Raw genomic sequence first — 22,858 nt, 5'->3', positions numbered from 1 at the left:
GGAGACGGAAGGCGGGGATCTGGTTTCCTTGCTTTGTTCTTTCTGCCAATGTTTCCGTCTCCTGAAGGTGCGGGGGGTTCGCTGGGATACGGGGGGAGGGGCAAGCTTCCCGTGAGCTCCTGGAGTGGGGCCGACATCACCAGGGTACATGTCGGGAAATCATAGAATCGTAGCACAGTACAGCACAGAAGGAGGCCATTCAGCCCATCAAGTCTGGGCCGGCTCTTTCGAAGAGCAATCCAGTTAGTCCCACTCCCTCGCTCTTTCCCCGTAACCCGCAATTTTTTTTCTCCAAGTATTTATCCAATTCCCTTTTGATGGCTACGATTGAACCTGTATCCACCGCCCAATCAGGCAGTGCATTCCAAATCCTCGCCACTCGTTGCGTAAAAACGGTTTTCCTCATGTCGCCTCTGGTTCTTTTGTCAATCACCTTCAATATGGGCCCTCTCGTTATCGACCCTTCAGCCATTGGAAATAGTTTCTCTTTATTTACTCGATCTAAACCCTTCATGATTTAAACACCTCTATCAATTCTCCTCTTAGCCTTCTCTGCTCCAAGGAGAACAACCCCAGCTTCTCCAGTCTATCCACGTAACTGTAATCCCTCATCCCTGGAACCATTCTAGTGAATCTCTTCTGTACCCTCTCCAACGCCTTCATGTGCTTCCTAAAGTGTGGGGCCCAGAATTGGACACAACACTGAAGCTGTGGCCGAACTCGTGTTTCATAAGGGTTATGGGGAGGTGAGGGGGTGAGTGAGGGGGTGAGGGGGAGGTGAGGGGTTGAGGACTCTGCTACCTCATGTTGCCCTGTGGCAATGTGGGCTGAGTGGAGGCTGGGGGAGGGGAGCGGAGGGGCGGGTGGAGGGGGAGAGGAGTTTGGGGGAGGGGAGCGGAAGGGCTGGTGGAGGAAGGGAGGGGAGAGGAGAGGATGGTAGGGAAGTAAGTGGAGGGGAGGGTGGGGAAGGGGAGGGAGAGGTGATGGGAGGTGCGGGGAGGGGGAGTGGGGGGAAGGGAGGGTGGGGGAGGGGAGGTAGGCGAGTGGGGGAGGGGGAGGGAAGGGGAGGATGGGAGAGAGATGGGGAGGGGTGGAGGGTGGGAATGGAGGGAGGGGGAGGAGGGAGAGGGACGGGAGGGAAGGGAGGGAGGTGGAGGGTGGGAATGGAGGGAGGGGAGGGAGAGGGAGGGGAGGGAGAGGGATGGGAGGGAAGGGAGGGAGGTGGAGGGTGGGAGAAAGGAGAAGGAGGGGTTAAATGCTCCTGCTCTGAGGCAGTGCTGAGTCAGCACTGTTCTGAGAGGTTCCCTTTACTGGTTGCTTTCGGTCAGTGAAGCCGTGACCAGCACGAGTTGGGACCATCGAACTCTCCTGCCTTCTCTGGAACTTTCCGGACTACCTTTCGACAAGAGCTGCAACAACTCAGAATTAGCCGCTCCGCCCCTCCCGAAGGCGCCCGTCCTTGCTGGGGTACAGCCCCACAAACACTGTTTCCCATTACTGGTCCCTTGCCCAAACGGAAACCCTTGTGTGAGGCCCAACAGTTGGCATGGCAACTCTCCCCCACCACCACTCCCACGTACCTTCTGACGGGAATCACTGGAGATATATATGGATATGGATATGGAGGGTAAATTCACTGATCCTGACCCCCCACTCAAAGGCTCTGGGGTCGGAGATGGGGGTCATGAAATTGTAACCCCAAATCTCTGGCCTGTTTGGGTGCAGGAATTCACCCCAAGGGGCCGGAAGGTTCCAGTGCCCGTGGAACTGTGCCCCTGTACAAATACCTTCAGGGGAGGAGGGGGAAAGGTTCGGGAAATAAATAAAACCCGGAGTGCGGCTCCTTGCCCAGTGTAATAGAATGTGGAAGTTATAGCACAGAAACAGGCCATTCGGCCCAACAGTCCGTGTCGGTGTTTGCCCTTTACACAGCAAATACTGTAGTCCAACATCAGATTTACCTGCTCTCGTCGCTCCCTTCAACCCCTTCCCCTTCATTCACCCACCCAATCTAATTTTGTGCGTCAATATAGTTACTGCTTCAGTCATCAGCTGTGGCTCTGTGGGTAGCTCTCTCTCTCTCTCTCTCTCCAACGCGTCAGAAGGTTGTGGGTTCGAGTCCCACTCCAGGGACTTGAGCCCATAATCCAGGCTGACACTCCCAGTGCAGTGCTGAGGGAGTGCCGCACTGTCGGAGGTGCCGTCTTTCAATTGAGACGTTAAACCGAGGCCCCCTCTGCCCTCTCGGGTGGACGTAAAAGATCCCACGGCCACTATTTCGAAGAAGAGCAGGGTGTCCTGGCCTACATATATCCCTCAATCAACATCACTAAAAAATAGATTATCTGGCCATTTATTTCATTGCTGTTTGTGGGAGCTTGCTGTGCGCAAATTGACTGCTGCGTTTCCTACATTACAACGACACATCAATAAGTACTTCATTGGCTGTAAAGTGCTTTGGGACGTCCTGAGGTGGTGAAAGGCACGACAGAAATGCAAGTTCTTTCTTTCTGGAAGTGAATGCCACAGACTCACAACTCCCTGAGCCAAGAGATTTCTCCCACCCTCTGTTCTGAATCTCTGGAGCCAGCAGCCGAGGGGTTAAGCTCTTGCTGCAGAAGCCGGTTGCACAACCAGAACAGGCACTCACTGGCGGAGCAGGTCAAAGGTTGCCCGGGGCCTCTTTTTCATTCAGCTGGCAGATGCTGAGGAAATGAAGTCAACATCCTTTCTGTGCGGGCTCTTTGTTGGCTGAGACATCATGCGAGAGGATTTTACACGGCTGGGAGGGACTGACGTCCTCCAACAAGAGGGCTGAGTTGCACCGTCACGTGACAGCTCTCAGGAAGGGGCAATAAAAGAGTCCGGAATCCTCCACTTCCATCAGAGGAGTGAACGAGCAGCTAGGAATCGGTCGGAGAATCGGGAGTGGGGAAACTGAAACAGCATGGATTCCACAACAGAAACAATCAGCCACACGGATTCAGACAGGTAAGGGCGGACAGCGGTTAGTCCAGTCTCTGATCCTGGAGTTAGGCCGGTCTCTGATCCTGGAGTTAGTCCGGTCTCTGATCCTGGAGTTAGACCGGTCTCTGATCCTGGAGTTAGTCCGGCCTCTGATCCCCGAGTTAGACCGGTCTCTGATCCCGGAGTTAGACCGGTCTCTGATCCCCGAGTTAGACCGGTCTCTGATCCCAGAGTTAGACCGGTCTCTGATCCCAGAGTTAGACCGGTCTCTGATCCCAGAGTTAGACCGGTCTCTGATCCCGGAGTTAGACCGGTCTCTGACCCTGGAGTTAGTGCAGTCTCTGATCCTGGAGTTGGACCGGTCTCTTGATCCTGGAGTTAGACCGGTCTCTGATCCTGGAGTTAGACCGGTCTCTGATCCCCCCGTGAGATGCCCATGACCCCGTGAGATGCCCATGACCCCGTGAGATGCCCATGATCCCGTGGGATGCCCATGAATCCGTGAGGTGCCCATGACCCCATGAGATGCCCATGATCCCGTGGGATGCCCATGAATCCGTGAGATGCCCATGACCCCGTAGGATGCCCATGACCCCGTGGGATGCCCATGAATCCGTGAAATGCCCATGACCCCATGAGATGCCCATGAATCCATGAGATGCCCATGATCCCTTGAGATGCCCATGAATCCTTGAGATGCCCATGATCCCGTGAGATGCCCATGAATCCGTGAGATGCCCATGAATCCGTGAGATGCCCATGATCCCGTGAGATGCCCATGACCCCGTGAGATGCCCATGAATCCGTGAGATGCCCATGATCCCGTGAGATGCCCATGAATCCGTGAGATGCCCATGACCCCGTGAGATGCCCATGACCCCGTGAGATGCCCATGAATCCGTGAGATGCCCATGATCCCGTGAGATGCCCATGAATCCATGAGATGCCCATGAATCCGTGAGATGCCCATGACCCCGTGAGTTGCCCATGACCCCGTGAGTTGCCCATGACCCCGTGAGATGCCCATGATCCCATGAGATGCCCATGAATCCGTGAGATGCCCCTGACCCCGTGAGATGCCCCTGACCCCGTGAGATGCCCCTGACCCCGTGAGATGCCCATGACCCCGTGAGATGCCCATGACCCCGTGAGATGCCCATGATCCCGTGAGATGTCCATGACCCCGTGAGATGCCCATGATCCCGTGAGATGCCCATGACCCCGTGTGATGCCCATGACCCCGTGAGATGCCCATGATCCCGTGAGATGCCCATGATCCCGTGAGATGCCCATGAACCCATGAGATGCCTATGACCCCGTGAGTTCGGTAGACATAAATGGACGAGTGTTCTCCGCCCTGATCGCTGCCCTTTGCTTTGTGTGGACATGGGCTGAGGGGATGATTGGACTCCATCGTGATGCTCGCCACAGTTGAGTGTCTGGGCTCGCACTGAAATAATGGCCACATGGGTGAGATCGTAGTGAGTGCCTGTGGAACCGTACCCCAGTAAAGGTTGGCTGGAAGTGGCCAGTCTACACAGGTTCCACCGCAACTAATTGCACCCTACATTTCCCAGAGCCCCGGCTGGCTGACCTATGTTTGTCTCGGTGTGATGCCCTCCACAATGGAAGAGCCTGACAACACTCACTGTCGGATTGGGCCGTTGAGGGGGGTATCTGGCGGAAGCTCCATGTGTGTTTGTGGGGGGTGGGCGGCAGTCTGTTTGAATAAGGGACCCGGCCCATGGCTGTTGCATGGCGGCTCGATCGAGTCAAACTAACCCTGCCCTTTGACCTCTCTGTTCCAGCATGCCTGCCGACCTATCAGAAGCTCTGAAGCTGGCCACGAAGGACTCGCACGAACTGGCCGAAAACTCCGAGTTCATGAGAAACTTCCAGAAGGGTCAGGTCACACGGGCTCAGTTTAAGGTAAGGCTCCACCTCTGGCACTTTATCCAACCAAATACATGTGGAACAAACGCAGGGTTTGAGCAGGAGGGATCTAAGGCGGGGGACCTCCTAAAATCTACCTATATATCTACCTTTCTATCTTGTATTCGTATGTCAGAAGATCTCTCAGTAATACAATCATTGAATCATACCGCACTGAAGGAGGCCATTCGGCCCATCGTGTCTGTGCCGGCTCTTTGGTGGAGCTCTCCAATCAATCCCACTTCCCTGCTCTTTCCCCATAGCCCTGCAAATTTTCTCCTCTTCAAATATTTATCCAAATTTAATATTGAATCTGCTTCCACCGCCCTTTCAAGCAACGCATTCCCGATCATAACAACTCGCTGAGTAAAGAATGTCTCCTTGTCTTCCCTCTGGTTCTTTTGCCAATTATCTTAAATCTGTGTCCTGTGGTTACTGAACCTCCTGCCACTGGAAACTGTTTCTCGATCAAACCTCCTATAATTTTGAACGCCTCTATTAAATCTCCCCTTAACCTTCTCTGCTCTCAGGAGAACAAGCCCAGCTTCTCCGTTTAACAGACACTGCTTTCCATCACATCGGAACTGGGAGGCAATAAAGGACCCGGGTCCATCTAGTCCGCCTTCTATGGTCGTCACATGATACAACGATAATGGAGTTGTTGACTAATCACAGCAATCAATCTCTCTCGATTAGTCTACAACAGACCCAGGCACGAAGTGAGGAAACCCCCCAGTGGTGGAGAGCTTTGGGAACCACAGGTTCAAAGTCACCTGTTCCTCCCGAGCACTCACCACACGTCACGTCGCAAATTACTCAGATACTCATATCCCAGAATGTTATTTTCGGAAAGAAATCTATCTAATTTGAATGAATCAATACTAAATGCTTCCACCGTCTCCCTAGGGAGCCTGTTCCACTCGCTCACTGAAATATTTCCGAGGAGCAGTTTTGAATTTACTCCCCTGGAGTTCTCCCCGGTGTCCTGGGGCCAATATTTATCCCTCAATCAACATCACTTAAAACGGATTGTCTGGTCATTATCACATTGCTGGTTGTGGGAGCTTGCTGTGCGCAAATTGGCTGCCGTGTTTCCTACATTACAACAGTGACTACACTTCGCAAAGTACTTTGTGTGGTCGAACCCAGGGTTTATACAGGTTTAACATAACTTCTCTGCTTTTCAATTCTATCCCCAAGAGATGAACCCCCAGGGCTTTGTTTGCTTTTTTTATGGCCTTATTAACCGGCATCGCTACTTTGAGCCATTGGTGTATCTGTACCCCACCCCCAGATCCCCCTGCTCCTCTACCCATTTAGACACTTTTTTCTTCCTACCAGTAATGTTGCTGAGGAGTAAATATTGACCAGGACAACGGGAAGAACTCCCCTGTTCTTTTTCGAATAGTGCCATGGGGGCTTTTATGTCCACCCGAGAGAGCAAATAGGGCTTCGGTTTAACATCTCATCTGAACGACGGCACCTCCGACAGTGCAGCACTCCCTCAGTACTGTTTGGAGAGCAGGTGGGACCTATCACCTGGCATACGCGCAGTGCCCTCGCCCTCAATGTATTGTCGCTCTGGCGGTGAGCTGAGCCAGGCCTGTCTCACGGTCCTCTTGCCTTTCCTCCCTCCTCCAGTTGTTATTGGACTCTCTGTACTTCATCTACACGGCCCTGGAAGAGGAGATCGAGAGAAACAAGGACCACCCGGCCTTCGCCCCCATCTACTTCCCCTCGGAACTCCACCGGAAGGAAGCCTTGGAGAGGGACCTGGAATACTTCCACGGGCCGGGTTGGAGGGACCGCATCGAGTGTCCGAAGGCCACGGGGGAATACGTGTCCCGGATCCAGCAGGTGGGGCAGAGGGAGCCCGAGCTTCTGGTGGCCCACGCCTACATCAGGTACCTGGGCGACCTGTCGGGGGGGCAGGTGCTGAAGAAGGTGGCCCAGAAAGCCTTGCAGCTGCCGAGCACGGGTGAAGGGGTCGCATTCTTCACCTTTGACCGGGTCACCAACGCCACCAAGTTCAAGCAGTTGTACCGCTCGCGAATGAACACACTGGATGCCGATAGAGAGACACAGCGAAGGATCCTGCGAGAGGCGAACCGGGCCTTCCAGCTCAACGTGGCGGTAAGAGAAAGATGCTCGTCCAATTTTGTGTTGATTGTTTTTGTTTTTGTTATATGAGATCTCACAAGGCTTTGTTTCTGATGCTCCCTCAGCCTGGGTACTAAGGCTGCCTCAGCCTTCATCCTGAGGCCTTGCTGCTGAGATTGTTTCAGCCTTGGTCCTAATGTAGCCTTATCCCTGGTCCTGAGGCTTCTTCAGCCTTGTTGCTAAGGATGCTTTGGACCTGGTCCTGAGGCTTCTTCGGCCTTGTTGCTAGGGAAGCTTTGGCCCTGGTCCTGAGGCTTCTTCGGCCTTGTTGCTAGGGATGCCTTGGCCCTGGTCCTGAGGCTTCTTCGGCCTTGTTGCTAGGGATGCTTTGGCCCTGGTCCTGAGGCTTCTTCGGCCTTGTTGCTAGGGAAATTTTGGCCCTGGTCCTGAGGCTTCTTCGGCCTTGTTGCTAGGGATGCTTTGGCCTTGTGCCTGAGGCTTCTTCGGCCTTGTTGCTAGGGCTGCTTCGGCCTTGCTCCTGCGGCTCGGCCAGTCTTGGTCCTAAAGCTGGTTTCTTCCTTCTTCGTTGGTCCTCAAACTGCTTATGGTTTTATTTCCACTGCAGGTCTTTGAAGAGCTGCAGCAGCTGGGAGCTCCGAGTCAGAGGAATGGTGACCTCATGAGTGACAGGTAGGAATTTGGTGTCAGGGTTTGAAATCTATACTTGCCAGGCCTGCAGCTTTGTACCACAGGCGCATCCATGGTAGATTAGATGTCAAGTAAAGCTCCCTCTACACTGTCCAATAATGTGCCTCAGCCCCAGCTTCAGAAACCCTCCCTGCCCTGCTGGAAAGTGCACAGATGGGGAGAGAGTCAGTAACACAGGGGAGGGGTTACTGAGTGACAGTGCGAGCGAGCTGGATTGACAGCAGTAGCAATACAGTCAGTAACAGAGCGGCACTGGGGAAGGCTTTACTCTCTGAGCTAGTAAGTATCTGAGCAGGATACTGGAGGGCGGCGCACTCCTATGGAACTGTGTCCCGATTTCAAAATTCTCATCCTTGTTTTCAAATCCCTCCATGTCCTCGCCCCTTCCTCTGTAATTTCCTCCAGCCCCACAACCACCCCCCCCCCCCACCCCGAGATATCTGCGCTCCTCTAATTCTGCCCTCTTGAGCGTCCCTGATTATAATCGCTCAACCATTAGTGGCCGTGCCTTTGTTGTCTGAGCCCTAAGCTCTGGAATTCCCTCCCTAAACCTGTCCACCTCGCTACCTCTCTTTCCTCCTTTAAGACGCTCCTTAAAATCTACCTCTTTGACCAAGCTTTTGGCCACCTGCCCTAATTTATCCTTATGTGGCTCGGTGTCAAATTTGTTGTCTTAAAATACTCCTGTGCGGTGCCTTGGGACGTTTTACTACGTTAAAGGCGCTATATACATAAAAGTTGTTGTTGTTGCATCCCGTTGAGAGTCAGCGCCTTCGGGAGAGGACGGGGCAGTCAGGACTGACCGTAGTGCCCGCACTGGACGCTCCCTGGGACCTTCCCTATGGGAGTGTGAGGCCAACAACCCGACTGCACTGAGGAAATGTGCGTGGGCGGAGGGGCGGGGGGAGGAGTGGGGGAAACCTCCTCAACACTGGTTCCAAATCAGTCACTAGGAGGGACACAGGAGCAGCTTATGGGAAACCCGCGGGAGAAAGGCTGCTCCGATCGCGCTGTCCGAAGGCGCAGAGATAGTCCGCAGAGCGTGGCTGCAGAATGTGGTGTCAGACTGACGTCAGCTGCACCGGCGACCCCCTGAGGTTAGAATGTGCGCCGCCCCTTTAAGACGCTCACGCGCCTCCCCCTCCCCCTCACGGTGGCGAGGCGGTAAAGACAGCCTGTGGCTGAGCCATAAAAACATGGATTGGGGTGGGGGGGGGGAGGTGAGGGGGGGTTTTAATTGGCTTCAGTGCCCTGGGCTGCTCCTCCTGGACACTGTGAACATCAGGACCGGGCTCGGTGTGACGCCCTCCACAGTCAAAGAGCCTGCCGGCACTCACTGTCAAGACTCTTGCATGGCGGATTGGGTCGTTGAGGGGGGGGGTCTCCGTGTGTTTTTTGGGGGGGGTGAGGGGCTGTTTGAGTAAGTGGCTGCTGCACTGCTGCTCGATCGAGCCAAACTAACTCTGACCTTTGACCTCTCCGTCCCAGCATGCCCGCCGACCTATCAGAAGCTCTGAAGCTGGCCACGAAGGACTCGCACGAACTGGCCGAAAACTCCGAGTTCATGAGAAACTTCCAGAAGGGTCAGGTCACGCGGGCTCAGTTTAAGGTAAAGCGGAGGGGACCGGTTCTGTCCGTTATCTCTATATATATAAATCGGTACTTCTGTCTGTCTGTCTGTCATTCTGTCTGTCTGTCATCGCGTGTGCGTCTGTCGGGTATGCGCTCGAAAGTTACAGGGCGTACCTACGCGTGCGTTACCTCCAAAGAAAGCTTACGCTTCCGAAACGGTTTTAAGTGTATTTACGTTTCGGCCGGGCTAAAATCGCGCCCGCGGTATCCCAAAAACCTTAACATTCCACTCATTAGCATCTCATTATCCACTCATTAGTGACAGAGTGACCTCGAGCTTGACCAATCGTACGCCGGGTTGCTGGCGTGTGCCGCCGGGCCAATCAGTGCGTGTGTGGCCGGGCCTTATCCTTCTGAACCGAGGTGAGTCGCCGCCACCTTGATTCCAAACTTTTCCTTTCTTTTTCTCGCTTTCTGCGTCTTAAAAAAAAAACGTTGCTTTTAAAACACATAGGCCTAGAAATTGAGTGCCCTTAGCGCCGATTTTGCGGCGCTAGAGGGCCTAGCGCTGCATTTGGCGCCGGCGCCGAAATTGCCTGGGGCCCTTACGCCGCGGTAGACCGGTAGCGCTGCGCCGGCACCGATGACGTCATCGGTGTGCGCAGCGTCCCGGTTGCCATGCCGACGGGCCCCAGCGCCGAAATTCAGTTGCGGCCGCCTCGCCCGTGACAGCCGCAACTAAGACTCTGGCAACAGAGTCTTACGAGTCTTTGCGCCGGCGCATTAAAGGCCCCGCGGCGGCCGGCCGCTTTCCCGCCGGCCGCCTGGCCGCAGCTCCCTCCCCGGACTTCCCCCCCCCCCCCCCCCCGGAACAGAAGCAAGCCCGGCACTTGTCCGAGGTGCCGGGCTCATTTTTTAAAAGATTTTCGCGGGCCGCGATCGGGTGCAGGCAGCTCCTCCTTAAGGGAAGGAGGAGGCCTGCACTTCCCGAGCCTGCCGCACCGCATCGGGTGCCGCAGCGCCGGAATTGCGGCGCGAAACGGCAGTTAGCGCCGATTTACCGCCGCAAAGACCCTTCAGTAGCGCCGGCAGCCGTTTGGGCGCGGCCCTGCTGAATTTTTGGCGCGCGCAGGGGGACTTAGCGCCGGCACTAACTTCCGGCGCTAAAGCCCTGGCTAAGCCAAAACTCAATTTCTAGGCCATATTGTTTTAAAAAAAAATGATTTAGAAAGTAATTAACTTATCTAATCTCATTAATTTTCCTACCTTTCCCCGTTTTTCCAGGTAGGCCTAGAAGCCTCGGCGTCTCCTCTGCACCCACGCCCGAGCTAGGCACCTCCCGGCCCCACTCGAAGGCTGGAGGGCCGAGCCTCAGCCCAGCGCCGCTAGGGTGCGCGCGCAGCAGGAGCTGAGACGCGGCGTCTCTCTCTGGCTCGGCCGGGGGGCGGGGCTTGCTGAGCGTCCAGCGTTACCCTGGCAACCGGGCCCGCCGGCCGTCTCGCACAGCCGCAATCGGCGGTCTTCACCTCGGGGGGGGGGCCGCGACCCTCGGGGGGGCCGCGACCCTCGGGAGGGGCCGCGACCCTCGGGGGGGGCCGCGCGTGCAGCAGGAGCAGCTGAGACGCGGCGTCTCTCTCTCTGGCTCGGCCGGGGGGCGGGGCTTGGTCAGCGTCACGGTTACCCTGGCAACCGGGCCCGCCGGCCGAGCCAGAGAGAGACGCCGCGTCTCAGCTCCTGCTGCGCGCGCAATCGGCGCTCTTCACCTCGGGGGGGGCGCAACCCTCGGGGGGGGCCGCGACCCTCGGGGGGGCCGCGACCCTCGGGGGGGGGCGCAACCCTCGGGGGGCTGCGACCCTCGGGGGGGGGCCGCGACCCTCGGGGGGGCCCCCGCCCTCCCTCCCCCCCCGCCCCGTCCTCCCTTCCCCCCCGCCCCCCCCTCCCCCCCGCCCTCCCTTCCCCCCCTTTCCCCCCCTCCCGTCCCCCCGCCCTCCCTTCCCCCCTCCCTTCCCCCCGCCCTCCCTTCCCCCCCCACCCTCCCTTCCCCCCGCCCTCCCTTCCCCCCCCGCCCTCCCCCTCCCCTCCCTTCCCCGCCCTCCCTTCCCCACCCTCCCCTCCCCCTCCCCCCTCGCCCTCCCCTCCCCCTCCCCCTCCCCCTCCCCTCCCCCCCTCCCCTCACCCCCCTCCCCTCCCCCTCCCCTCCCCCCTCCCCTCCCCCCTCCACCTCCCCTCCCCTCCCTCTCTTCCCCCCAGTCACTCTCTCTCTTCCCCCCAGTCGCTCTCTCTCTTCCCCCCCCCCGTCGCTCTCTCTCTTCCCCCCCCAGTCGCGCTCTCTTCCCCCCCCCAGGGGTGCTGTCTGTACAGAGAAAAATGTTTCGCTTTGCATAAGACAAGTGTCTGTCTCTTCCCCCCCACTCCCTCTCTCTCTTCCCCCCCACTCCCTCTCTCTCTTCCCCCCCACTCCCTCTTTCTCTTCCCCCCACTCCCTCTCTCTCTTCCCCCCCACTCGCGCTCTCTCTCCCCCCCACTCGCGCTCTCTCTTCCCCCCCCAGTCGCTCTCTCTCTTCCCCCCCAGTCGCTCTCTCTCTTCCCCCCAGTCGCTCTCTCTCTTCTCCCCCCAGTCGCTCTCTCTCTTCCCCCCCAGTCGCTCTCTCTCTTCCCCCCCCAGTCGCTCTCTCCCTTACCCCCCCAGTCGCTCTCTCTCTTTCCCCCCCTCTCCCCAGTCGCTCTCTCTCTTCCCCCCCCCCCCAGTCGCTCTCTCTCTCTCTTCCAACAACAACATGCCCTCGAAAAAGCCTCGGCACCGCAGGGCACCCCAAGCTAGTATAATATAAAATAAAAACAGAAAATGCTGGAGACACTCAGCAGGTCAGGCGGCATCTGTGAAGAGAGAAACAGAGTTAACGGTTCAGGTCGATGACCTTTCATCAGAACTGGAAAAAAGCAGGAAATGGAACAGATTTTCCGCAAGTGTAGGGGCTGGGAAAGGGGGGAAGGGAATGAAAGAACAAAAGGGAACGTCTGTGATAGGATAGAAGGCAGGCCAGGGTAAGGGACATTACGAGATATTCAAGGCAAAAGGAGATGGTAATGGGACAGGTTAAGAAACAAAGGATGGCTCTAGATGGAGTGTAAATTGCGCTGGCAGAATGAAAGACAGTTATATATTCTGGGGGTGCGCTGAGCCAGGCCTGTCTCACGGTCCTCTTGCCTTTCCTCCCTCCTCCAGCTGTTACTGGACTCTTTGTACTTCATCTACACGGCCCTGGAAGAGGAGATCGAGAGGAACAAGGACCACCCGGCCTTCACCCCCATCTACTTCCCCTCGGAGCTCCACCGGAAGGAAGCCTTGGAGAGGGACCTGGAATACTTCCACGGGCCAGGCTGGAGGGACCGCATCGAGTGTCCGAAAGCCACGGGGGAATACGTGTCCCGGATCCAGCAGGTGGGGCAGAGGGAGCCCGAGCTTCTGGTGGCCCACGCCTACATCAGGTACCTGGGCGACCTGTCGGGGGGGCAGGTGCTAAAGAAGGTGGCCCAGAAAGCCTTGCAGCTGCCGAGCACGGGCGAAGGGGTCGCATTCTTCACCTTTGACCGGGTCACCAACGCCACCAAGTTCAAGCAGTTGTACCGCTCGCGAATGAACACGCTGGACGCCGATAGAGAGACACAGCGAAGGATCCTGCGAGAGGCGAACCGGGCCTTCCAGCTCAACATGGTGGTAAGAGAAAGATGCTCGTCCAATTTTGTGTTGATTGTTTTTGTATTATGAGATCTCACAAGGCTTTGTTTCTGATGCTCCCTCAGCCTGGGTACTAAGGCCTTGCTGCTGAGATTGTTTCAGCCTTGGTCCTAATGTAGCCTTATCCCTGGTCCTGAGGCTTCTTCAGCCTTGTTGCTAGGGATGCTTTGGCCCTGGTCCTGAGGCTTCTTCGGCCTTGTTGCTAGGGAAGCTTTGGCCTTGCACCTGTGGCTTCTTCGGCCTTGTTGCTAGGACTGCTTCGGCCCTGCTCCTGCGGCTCGGCCAGTCTTGGTCCTAAAGCTGGTTTCTTCCTTCTTCGTTAGTCCTCAAACTGCTTATGGTTTTATTTCCACTGCAGGTCTTTGAAGAGCTGCAGCAGCTGGGAGCTCAGAGTCAGAGGAACGGTGACCTCATGAGTGACAGGTAGGAATTTGGTGTCAGGGTTTGAAATCTATACTTGCGAGGCCTGCAGCTTTGTACCACAGGCGCATCCATGGCAGATTAGATGCCGAGTAAAGCTCCCTCTACACTGTCCAATAATGTGCCTCAGCCCCAGCTTCAGAAACCCTCCCTGCCCTGCTGGAACGTGCACAGATGGGGAGAGAGTCAGTAACACAGGGGCACTGGGGAGGGGTTACTGAGTGACAGTGTGAGCGAGCTGGATTAACAGCTGTAGCAATACAGTCAGTAACACAGGGGCACTGGGGGAGGATTTACTCTCTGAGCTAGTAAGTATCTGAGCAGGATACTGGAGGGCGGCGCGACCCTATGGAACTGCGTCCCGATTTCAAAATTCTCATCCTTGTTTTCAAATCCCTCCATGTCCTCGCCCCTTCCCACCTCTGTAATCTCCTCCAGCACCACAACCCCCCACCCCCCCCCCCCCGAGATATGGTCGCTCTTCTAATTCTGCCCTCTTGAGCACCCCTGATTATAATCGCTCAACCTTTGGTGGCCGTGCCTTCTGTTGCCTGGGTCCTAAGCTCTGGAATTCCCTGCTTAAACCTCTCCGCCTCTTTCCTCCTTTAAGACGCTCCTTAAAACCTACCTCTTTGACCAAGCTTTTGGTCACCTGCCCTAATTTATCCTTATGTGGATCAGTGTCAAATTTGTTGTCTTAAAATACTCCTGTGCGGCGCCTTGGGATGTTTTACTCCGTTAAAGGCGCTATATACATACAAGTTGTTGTTGTTGTTGCGTCCCGTTGAGAGTCAGCGCCTTCGGGAGAGGATGGGGCAGTCAGGACTGGCCGTAGTGCCCGCACTGGACGCTCCCTGGGACCTTCCCTATGGGAGTGTGAGGCCAACAACCCGACTGCACTGAGGAAATGTGCGTGGGTGGCAGGGGGGGCGGGGAGGAGCGGGGGAATCCTCCTCCACACTGGTTCCAAATCAGTCACTAGGAGGGACACAGGAGCAGCTTATGGGAAACCCGCGGGAGAAAGGCTGCACCGATCGCGCTGTCCGAAGGCACAGAGATAGTCCGCAGAGCGTGGCTGCAGAATGTTGGTGTCAGATTAATGTCAGCTGCACCGGCGACCCTCTGAGATTAGAATGTGCACGGCCCCTTTAAGATGCTCACGCGCCTCCCCTTCCCCCTCACGGTGGCAAGGCGGTAAAGGCAGCCTGTGGCTGAGCCATAAAGACATGGATTGGGGTGGGGGGGAGGTGAGGGGGGGTTTTAATTGGCTTCAGTGCCCTGGGCTGCTCCGCCTGGACACTGTGAACATCAGGACCGGGCTCGGTGTGACGCCCTCCACAGTCAAAGAGCCAGCACTCACTGTCGAGACTCTTGCTCGGCGGATTGGGTCGTTGAGGGAGGGGGGTCTCCGTGTGGTTTTTTTGGGAGGGAGGGGCTGTTTGAGTAAGTGGCTGCTGCACTGCGGCTCGATCGAGCCAAACTAACCCTGACCTTTGACCTCTCCGTCCCAGCATGCCCGCCGACCTATCAGAAGCTCTGAAGCTAGCCACGAAGGACTCGCACGAACTGGCCGAAAACTCCGAGTTCATGAGAAACTTCCAGAAGGGTCAGGTCACGCGAGTTCAGTTTAAGGTAAAGCGGAGGGGACTGGTTCTGTCAGTTATCTTCTATTATTATTATATATATAAAAGGATAGTGGTGTCTGTCTGTCTGTCCGTCTGTCCGTCTGTCTGTATGTATGTCTGTCTGTCTGTCCGCTATACACTCAAAAGTTATAGAGCGTACCTACACATATGTTGTATCAAAAGAAAGCTGATGATCAGGGGAGTGTCATAGGTGTATTTACTTTTTGGTCAGTCAAACATTGTTCGGACAATATACAAAAAACGTTCAAAAATCCGCTCATTAGTGGTTGACCAATCCTACCGCTCATTAGTGTTGAGTGACGTGATGGTTGACCAATCCTACAGTTCAGTGACCTGATGGTTGACCAATCGGTGCATCACGGGCAGGACCTAATCCTGCAGCCTCCCGAAATGTAGCCGCCATTTTTTCCCCTGCTTTTCCTCAACAGCAAGTGGGGCAGCTGCATCGGCTCACCGGAGCGGGAGGTGAGTTGGGGTCACTCGGGCCGGGCCTCACACCCGCTCGGCCCGAGACACAGAGCGGGGGAGCGGCAGCGGCCGGCCGGCAACCGCGCGGCCCGAGACACAGAGCGGGGGAGCGGCAGCGGCCGGCCGTCATCCGCGCGGCCCTCTAAACTGCCCTGGCAACGCCGGGCTCCCCCAGCTAGTATAATATAAAATAAAAACAGGAAATGCTGGAGACACTCAGCAGGTCAGGCGGCATCTGTGAAGAGAGAAACAGAGTTAACGGTTCAGGTCGATGACCTTTCGTCAGAACTGGAAAAAAGCAGGAAATGGAACAGATTTTTAAGTAAGTGTAGGGGCTGGGAAAGGGGGGAAGGGAATGAAAGAACAAAAGGGAACGTCTGTGATAGGATAGAAGGCAGGAGAGGTTAAGGGACATTAAGAGATATTCAAGGCAAAAGGAGATGGTAATGGGACAGGTTAAGAAACAAAGGATGGCTCTAAATGGAGTGTAAATTGCGCTGGCAGAATGAAAGACAGTTATATATTCTGGGAGTGAGCTGAGCCAGGCCTGTCTCACGGTCCTCTTGCCTTTCCTCCCTCCTCCAGCTGTTACTGGACTCTCTGTACTTCATCTACACGGCCCTGGAAGAGGAGATCGAGAGGAACAAGGACCACCCGGCCTTCGCCCCCATCTACTTCCCCTCGGAGCTCCACCGGAAGGAAGCCTTGGAGAGGGACCTGGAATACTTCCACGGGCCGGGCTGGAGGGACCGCATCGAGTGTCCGAAGGCCACGGGGGAATACGTGTCACGGATCCAGCAGGTGGGGCAGAGGGAGCCCGAGCTTCTGGTGGCCCACGCCTACATCAGGTACCTGGGCGACCTGTCGGGGGGGCAGGTGCTGAAGAAGGTGGCCCAGAAAGCCTTGCAGCTGCCGAGCACGGGCGAAGGGGTCGCATTCTTCACCTTTGACCGGGTCACCAACGCCACCAAGTTCAAGCAGTTGTACCGCTCGCGAATGAACACGCTGGAGGCCGATAGAGAGACACAGCGAAGGATCCTGCGAGAGGCGAACCGGGCCTTCCAACTCAACGTGGAGGTAAGAGCGAGGCACTGATTGGCGCACAACCAGTAACCACGGTTACTGTCGCTACCCTGTCCGCCCTCCTCCTCAGCGCGAGGCGACCCAAAGATTTGCGGGCTGATTAACTGTCTGACAGGGTGGCGTTCTTGTTGTTTTGGTATTGCCTTGCTCTTCCGTCGGAGAACAGTGGGAAGCAGGGGAAAGGTTCGCGGGCTGATTAACAGGCCATGACATGCAGGCTCCTGCCATGGCTGGAACCATCTCTCTCCCAGCCGACAGCGGGTGGGGGGGGGGCAGGGGTGGCGGTTAGTCTCATACAGCGGGAGGGTTTTATGGGGTCCCACAACCCATACAACGAGGGTGGGGGGGATGGCATCCGTCAGACACACGATCCCCCTGGACGTTAGCCTGGAATCCTGAGCCATAGCTCTAGATTCACCCCCGCCGCCCCCGCAATCTCCTCTCTTTTCCTGCTGACACTGCCTCGAGATGGGGTGCAGATCAGTGTATCCACCAGTGCCTTGCCCAAGTGGGCCGTGTATGAGCCCAGACTATTCGACTGTGGAAGGGGTACAGGGCCAAGCCCGATTCTGTTTCTAGCCCAAACAGGCCTCCCAGCATTGAGGAGCGGGAATATTTCCCTCCCAAGCCCAGGGGCACTGGGACCAATGGTAGCCCCTTCACTGCTGCCGATCTGGGACCGGCTAACCCAGCACGGTCTGAGGATCCGGGCCGGGCCTTCTTGGACTGTGGGTGTCCCGGTTTCACACTGACGGACAGGGAGCCACTGACTCGGCGACTCGCTGTCTCCCACTCTCTGGTCACAGTTACAGTGAACTTTCCGGAATAAAAGACTCTCTCTTCATTCCTCGCTGCAGCTTTTCAATGAACTCCAAGAGTTGGGATCAGGACCGGAGGAAAACGGTGCGGTGCACGGGAGCGGCACCGAGACCCGAAAACGCACCATCGTTCAGGGTAAGGGAGGTGTGACTGGGAGGGCGTGACTAGACGGGCATGACTAGACAGTGTGACTGGGAGGGCATGACTAGACGGTGTGACTGGACAGTGTGACTAGACAGACTTGCATTTATATAGTACCTTTCATGGCCACCAGACGTCCCAAAGTGCTTTACAGCCAATGAAATACTTTTGAAGTGTAGTCACTGCTGTAATGTGGCAGCCAATTTGCGCGCAGCAAGCTCCCACAAACAGCAATGCGATAATGAGCAGATCATCTGTTTTTAGTGATGCTGATTGAGGAATAAACATTGGCCCCAGGACACCGGGGAGAACTCCCCTGCTCTCCTTCGAAATAGTGCCATGGGATCTTTTACATCCACCTGAGAGAGCAGATAGGACCTCGGTTTAACGTCTCATCCGAAAGACGGCACCTCTGACAGTGCAGCATTCCCTCAGTACTGCACTGGAGCGTCAGTCTAGCTTTATGTGCTCAAATCTCTAGAGTGAGATTTGAACCCACAACCTTCTGACTGAGGGGCGAGTGTGCTGCCCGCTGAGCCACAGCTGACACTAGACGGTGTGACTTGGGAGGGTGTGACTGGGAGGGCGTTACTAGACAGTGTAACTAGACACTGTGACTGCGAGGGCATGACTAGATGGTGTGACTAGACAGTATGACTGGGAGGGCGTTACTAGACGGTGTGACTAGACAGTGTGACTAGATGGTATGACTAGACAGTATGACTAGACGGTGTGACTAGACGGTGTGATTGGGATGGCGTGACTGGGAGGGCATGACTAGACAGTGTGACTGGAAGGGCATGACTGGGCGGGCTTTACTAGACGGTGTGGCTAGACAGTGTGATTGGGAGGGCGTGACTAGACGGTGTGACTGGACAGTGTGACTGGGAGGGCATGACTGGGCGGGCGTTACTAGATAGTGTGGCTAGACAAACGTAGGAATAAGTGTGTGGATGTACAGGAGGCACTCGGAGCCTCGCTACAAACACACCGACCAGCAGATGGATCAGTCACAACTATTGGCCGGCCCCGATCAACCAATGACAGTTATCTGTTTACTTCACAGGACAATCAATACCTGCAGGAACCAATCAGTACCTGCCAAAGCAGCCCCATGATTCGCTGACGTCCAGTCCAGCCCTGCGATTCGCTCTCCTCCTCGGTTTAGCAGCAGCGTTCTGTGCTATTGGATGGTATCTGTTGTGAGAATGCGGAACAATGAGACAAGCGCAGGGTCGCAACCCAACCACTTCGCCTACATTTCTGCATCTGCAGCACTAACCAAATTTCATCAGATATCAGCTGTGGCTCAGTGGGCAGCATTCTCGCCTCTGAGTCAGAAGGTCGTGGGTTCAAGTCTCCCTTGAGCCTATAATCCAGTCCCGTACTGAGAGAGTGCTGCACTGTCGTTGGTGCTGTTGTTCGTATGAGATGTTAACCGGTACCCTGTCTACCCTCGCAGGAGAATTTAAAAGATCCCACGGCACTATTTCGAAGCAGAGCAGGGGAGTTCTCCCCAGTGTCCCAGCCAATATCTATCCCTCAACCAATACCACTAAAGCAGATTGTCTGGCCATTATCATGTTGCTGCTTTGTGGGATCTTGCTGTGTGCAAATTGGCTGCCGTGTTTCCTACGGCGGCTGCACTTCATTGGCTGTGAAGCGCTTTGAGACGTCCTGAGGCCAACGAGAGGCGCTGTAGAAATGCAAGTCTGTCTTTTTTTTTTCTTTAAAGTTGCCTGTCGTCCCTGGGATCTGCTCGGTCCCACACAACGTGGGCTGTTCCTGAGCGATCCCGGGCGGGAAACGTGCTCCAGGTCTGGGGAGAGGGCCAGTCTCCAGCTGCTCAAGTCCCCTCTGCCTCCAGCAGCCAGATTTACAACAGGACAAACGGGAAAGACAAACGTTGGTGGGGGGGGGGGGGGGTTAGTGGCATTGTGGCCCCTCACTCAGCTCCTGTCCAGGGGGCTGTCACTCGCTGTTTTTGGCCATAGGATGTGACACTGGTCTCACCTCCGTGCTGCGTATCAGGTACTGGATAAAATAACTCAGGGAAGGGAACATAGGAACAGGAGGAGGCCATTCAGCCCCTGGAGCCGGTTCCACCATTCAATCAGATCATGGCTGATCTGTACCTCAACCCCATTTACCTGCCATTGCTCCATATCCCTTACTGCTCTTACCTAACAAATCTATCGATCTCAATTATTGGCCCAGAAATTCGGGTCGGGGGCTTCCCGCAGGTTTAAGCCCCCGACCTGCACTTACCTTGCGCGCCGGCCATTGAGCTGTGGGGCCCCCGTGGAATTCCGATCCTGGGCCTGCTCCAACTGCCGGCGCGCAGTGCTTGCGTATCCCAGGGGCGCAGTTAGTTCGAAGCGTCCCCTGGGATCATGTGGGCCACGGCGAGCCAATCGGAGCAGGGAATGCTTCATTCATAAGTTTGACAGGAAGGGCTGTCAAAACTTATAAATACTACGGCCCCAAAACATCACTAAACCTTCAAATAAAATTTTTTTTTAATCACATTTTTAAAATAAACTATTAATTACATGAAATAACTATTTTAAACAATAATTTAAATTTTTGAAAAAATAATTTTATTTTCTAACAGGGCTAAAAATAAACTTACCTTGCTTTAAAGTATTTAAAAATAATAAACCTGTGGAAAAAATGTTTTAATTTTAATTAATTCACCACTTACCTTGTAAAAAGCAGGCCTTACGCCTGCTTTTTACATGTCTAACCTCTGGAGACTTAACCTCCCGGGAAAACCTGCAAAAAAAAAACGTAAGTTCGATGCGCACGCGCAACCTCTCCCGCGCACGCGTTTGGACTCTGAACCCCTTCTTTCAGGGGAACGGAAGTGCCGGTTTCCTGCACATGCGCAGTGCATGCAGAAAACCGGCACTTCCATTGGGCCTACGGGTGAGTACCCTGTGCGTACTCACCCGTGGAGACCCGAAATTCTGGGCATTCGATGTTACAGTACTGCAGTGAGTTAGATCCCCCACTTTCATCGCTCCACCATTGGCGGCCGTGCCTTCAGCTACCTGGGCACTAAGCTCTGGAATTTCCTCCCGAAACCCCTCCGCCCCTCTCCTCCTTTTCAGATGCTCCTTAAAACCTACCTCTTTGGCCAAGCTTTTGGTCACCTGCACTAATGTCTCATGAGGCCCGGTCTCACATTTTGTCTGATAATTGCTCCTGTGAAGCGCCTCGGGACGTCTTACTAGGTTAAAGGCGCTGTATAAATTACAAGTTGAGAACGCCAGTGCTGGAATTCCACTGTTTACATCAGGTATATGAAACTTTTGTCAACTTATCTTCTTCTGCTCTTTAACTAAAAAAAAACCAGATGATCTGGTCATTATCACATTGCTGTATGTGGGAGCTTGCTGTGCACAAATTGGCTGCAAATTTCCCTACATTACAACAGTGACTGCACTTCAAAAGTATTTCATTGGCTGTAAAGCACTTTGGGACGTCCCGAGGTCCTGAAAGGCGCTATATAAATGCAAGTTCTTTCTATTTTTGTTGCTCTGTGTGTATATATATATATTTGTACAAATTGTTTTCCAACCATTGCAATCCAAACTAATGCATTTGTATTAAAATCTATACTGATTTCAGGTTCTGTGTTGTTGTACTTCTTTTAACAGTTGTAAGAATGGGTGGAAAAACATGAGAGTGTCAGATCCCAGGAACTGAGTGGGTAAACCCAGGAGCGAGCCGCACAGACCCCAGACTCCCACGCCTGATCCCTGGTCTGTGCTGGTCTCAGTCAGTGCTGTAATGGGGTGACAACTGGTCCCAGTGCCACTGGACTATAGAAAGAGGGGGGGGGTGGGGTAGGGAGGCGGTTGGGGAGTAATCCGCCAGGTTTCCTGCTCCTGAACAAAGTCTTGAACATTGTGTGTGGGTGGATATCAGGATTGACCTCGGATGTGATGCCGTTCACGGCAAAAGTGCAATGGCCACTTGGGCCGAGGTGCCGAGAGTCACGGGTGCCTTTACCCGCTCGGCCATCAGTGGAGTCCGTCGGCACCTGATGTCCCATTGAAGAGAAGGTACAGCTGGTGCCTAGGGGGAGAGGGTTTATAATATTAGTCTCGGTGGAGGGGTGGGGGGAGGGATCTATAATACTAGGTCTGGCTTCAGTGAGAGAGTTAGGGTACTGGAGGGATGGGCTTCGATGGGAGAGTTAGGGTACTGCAGGAATGGGCTTCAATGGGAGAGTTAGGGTACTGGAGGGATGGGCTTCAATGGGAGAGTTAGGGTACTGGAGGGATGGGCTTCGATGGGAGAGTTAGGGTATTAGAGGGATGGGCTTTGATGGGAGAGTTAGGGTACTGCAGGAATGGGCTTCAATGGGAGAATTAGGGTACTGGAGGGATGGGCTTCAATAGGAGAGTTAGGGTACTGGAGGGATGGGCTTCGATGGGAGAGTTAGGGTACTGGAGGGGTGGGTTTCAATGGGAGAGTTAGGGTATTAGAGGGATGGGCTTCGATGGGAGAGTTAACGCACTGGAGGGATGGGCTTCGATGGGAGAGTTAGGGTACTGGAGGGATGGGCTTCGATGGGAGAGTTAGGGTACTGGAGGGATGGGCTTCGATTGTAGAGTTAGGGTACTGGAGAGATGGGCTTCGGTGGGAGAGTTAGGGTACTGCAGGAATGGGCTTCAATGGGAGAGTTAGGGTACTGGAGGGATGGGCTTCGCTGGGAGAGTTAGGGTACTGGAGAGATGGGCTTCGATGGGAGAGTTAGGGTACTGGAGGGATGGGCTTCAATGGGAGACTTAGGGTACTGGAGGGATGGGCTTCGATGGGAGACTTAGGGTACTAGAGGGATGGGCTTCGATGGGAGAGTTAGGGCACTGGAGGGATGGGCTTCGATGGGAGAGATAGGGTACTGGAGGGATGGGCTTCGATGGGAGAGTTAGGGTACTGGAGGGATGGGCTTTGATGGGAGAGTTAGGGTACGGGAGGGATGGGCTTCGATGGGAGAGTTAGGGTACTAGAGAGATGGGCTTCGATGGGAGAGTTAGTGTACTAGAGGGATGGGCTTCGATGGGAGAGTTAGGGTATTAGAGAGATGGGCTTCGATGGGAGAGTTAGTGTACTAGAGGGATGGGCTTCGATGGGAGAGTTAGGGTACTAGAGGGATGGGCTTCGATGGGAGAGTTAGGGTACTAGAGAGATGGGCTTCGATGGGAGAGTTAGTGTACTAGAGGGATGGGCTTCGATGGGAGAGTTAGGGTAC

At 55.0% G+C, this 22,858-nt stretch overlaps 1 protein-coding gene across 1 annotated transcript; it reads left to right on the top strand.

Annotated features, from left to right (window-relative positions):
* The first annotated feature begins 2,296 nt into the window (after positions 1-2,296).
* Positions 2,297-21,228, top strand: LOC147098778 (uncharacterized). Its single transcript, XM_085969458.1, has 11 exons — positions 2,297-2,991; positions 4,776-4,896; positions 6,541-7,032; positions 7,625-7,689; positions 9,196-9,316; positions 12,506-12,997; positions 13,377-13,441; positions 14,950-15,070; positions 16,138-16,629; positions 17,493-17,589; positions 18,662-21,228. The coding sequence occupies exons 1-11, from the start codon at positions 2,948-2,950 to the stop codon at positions 18,799-18,801; spliced, it is 2,250 nt and encodes a 749-aa protein (XP_085825584.1). The 5' UTR covers positions 2,297-2,947; the 3' UTR covers positions 18,802-21,228.
* The last annotated feature ends 1,630 nt before the right edge of the window (positions 21,229-22,858 follow it).

The sequence above is a fragment of the Somniosus microcephalus genome, chromosome 28 (assembly GCF_052327205.1).
Source record: "Somniosus microcephalus isolate GS21.2 chromosome 28, FLI_Smic_1.0, whole genome shotgun sequence".
Taxonomy (NCBI): domain Eukaryota; kingdom Metazoa; phylum Chordata; class Chondrichthyes; order Squaliformes; family Somniosidae; genus Somniosus; species Somniosus microcephalus.
Note: the sequence above shows the minus strand (reverse complement) of the source record. Positions and strands in the feature narration are given on the sequence as shown.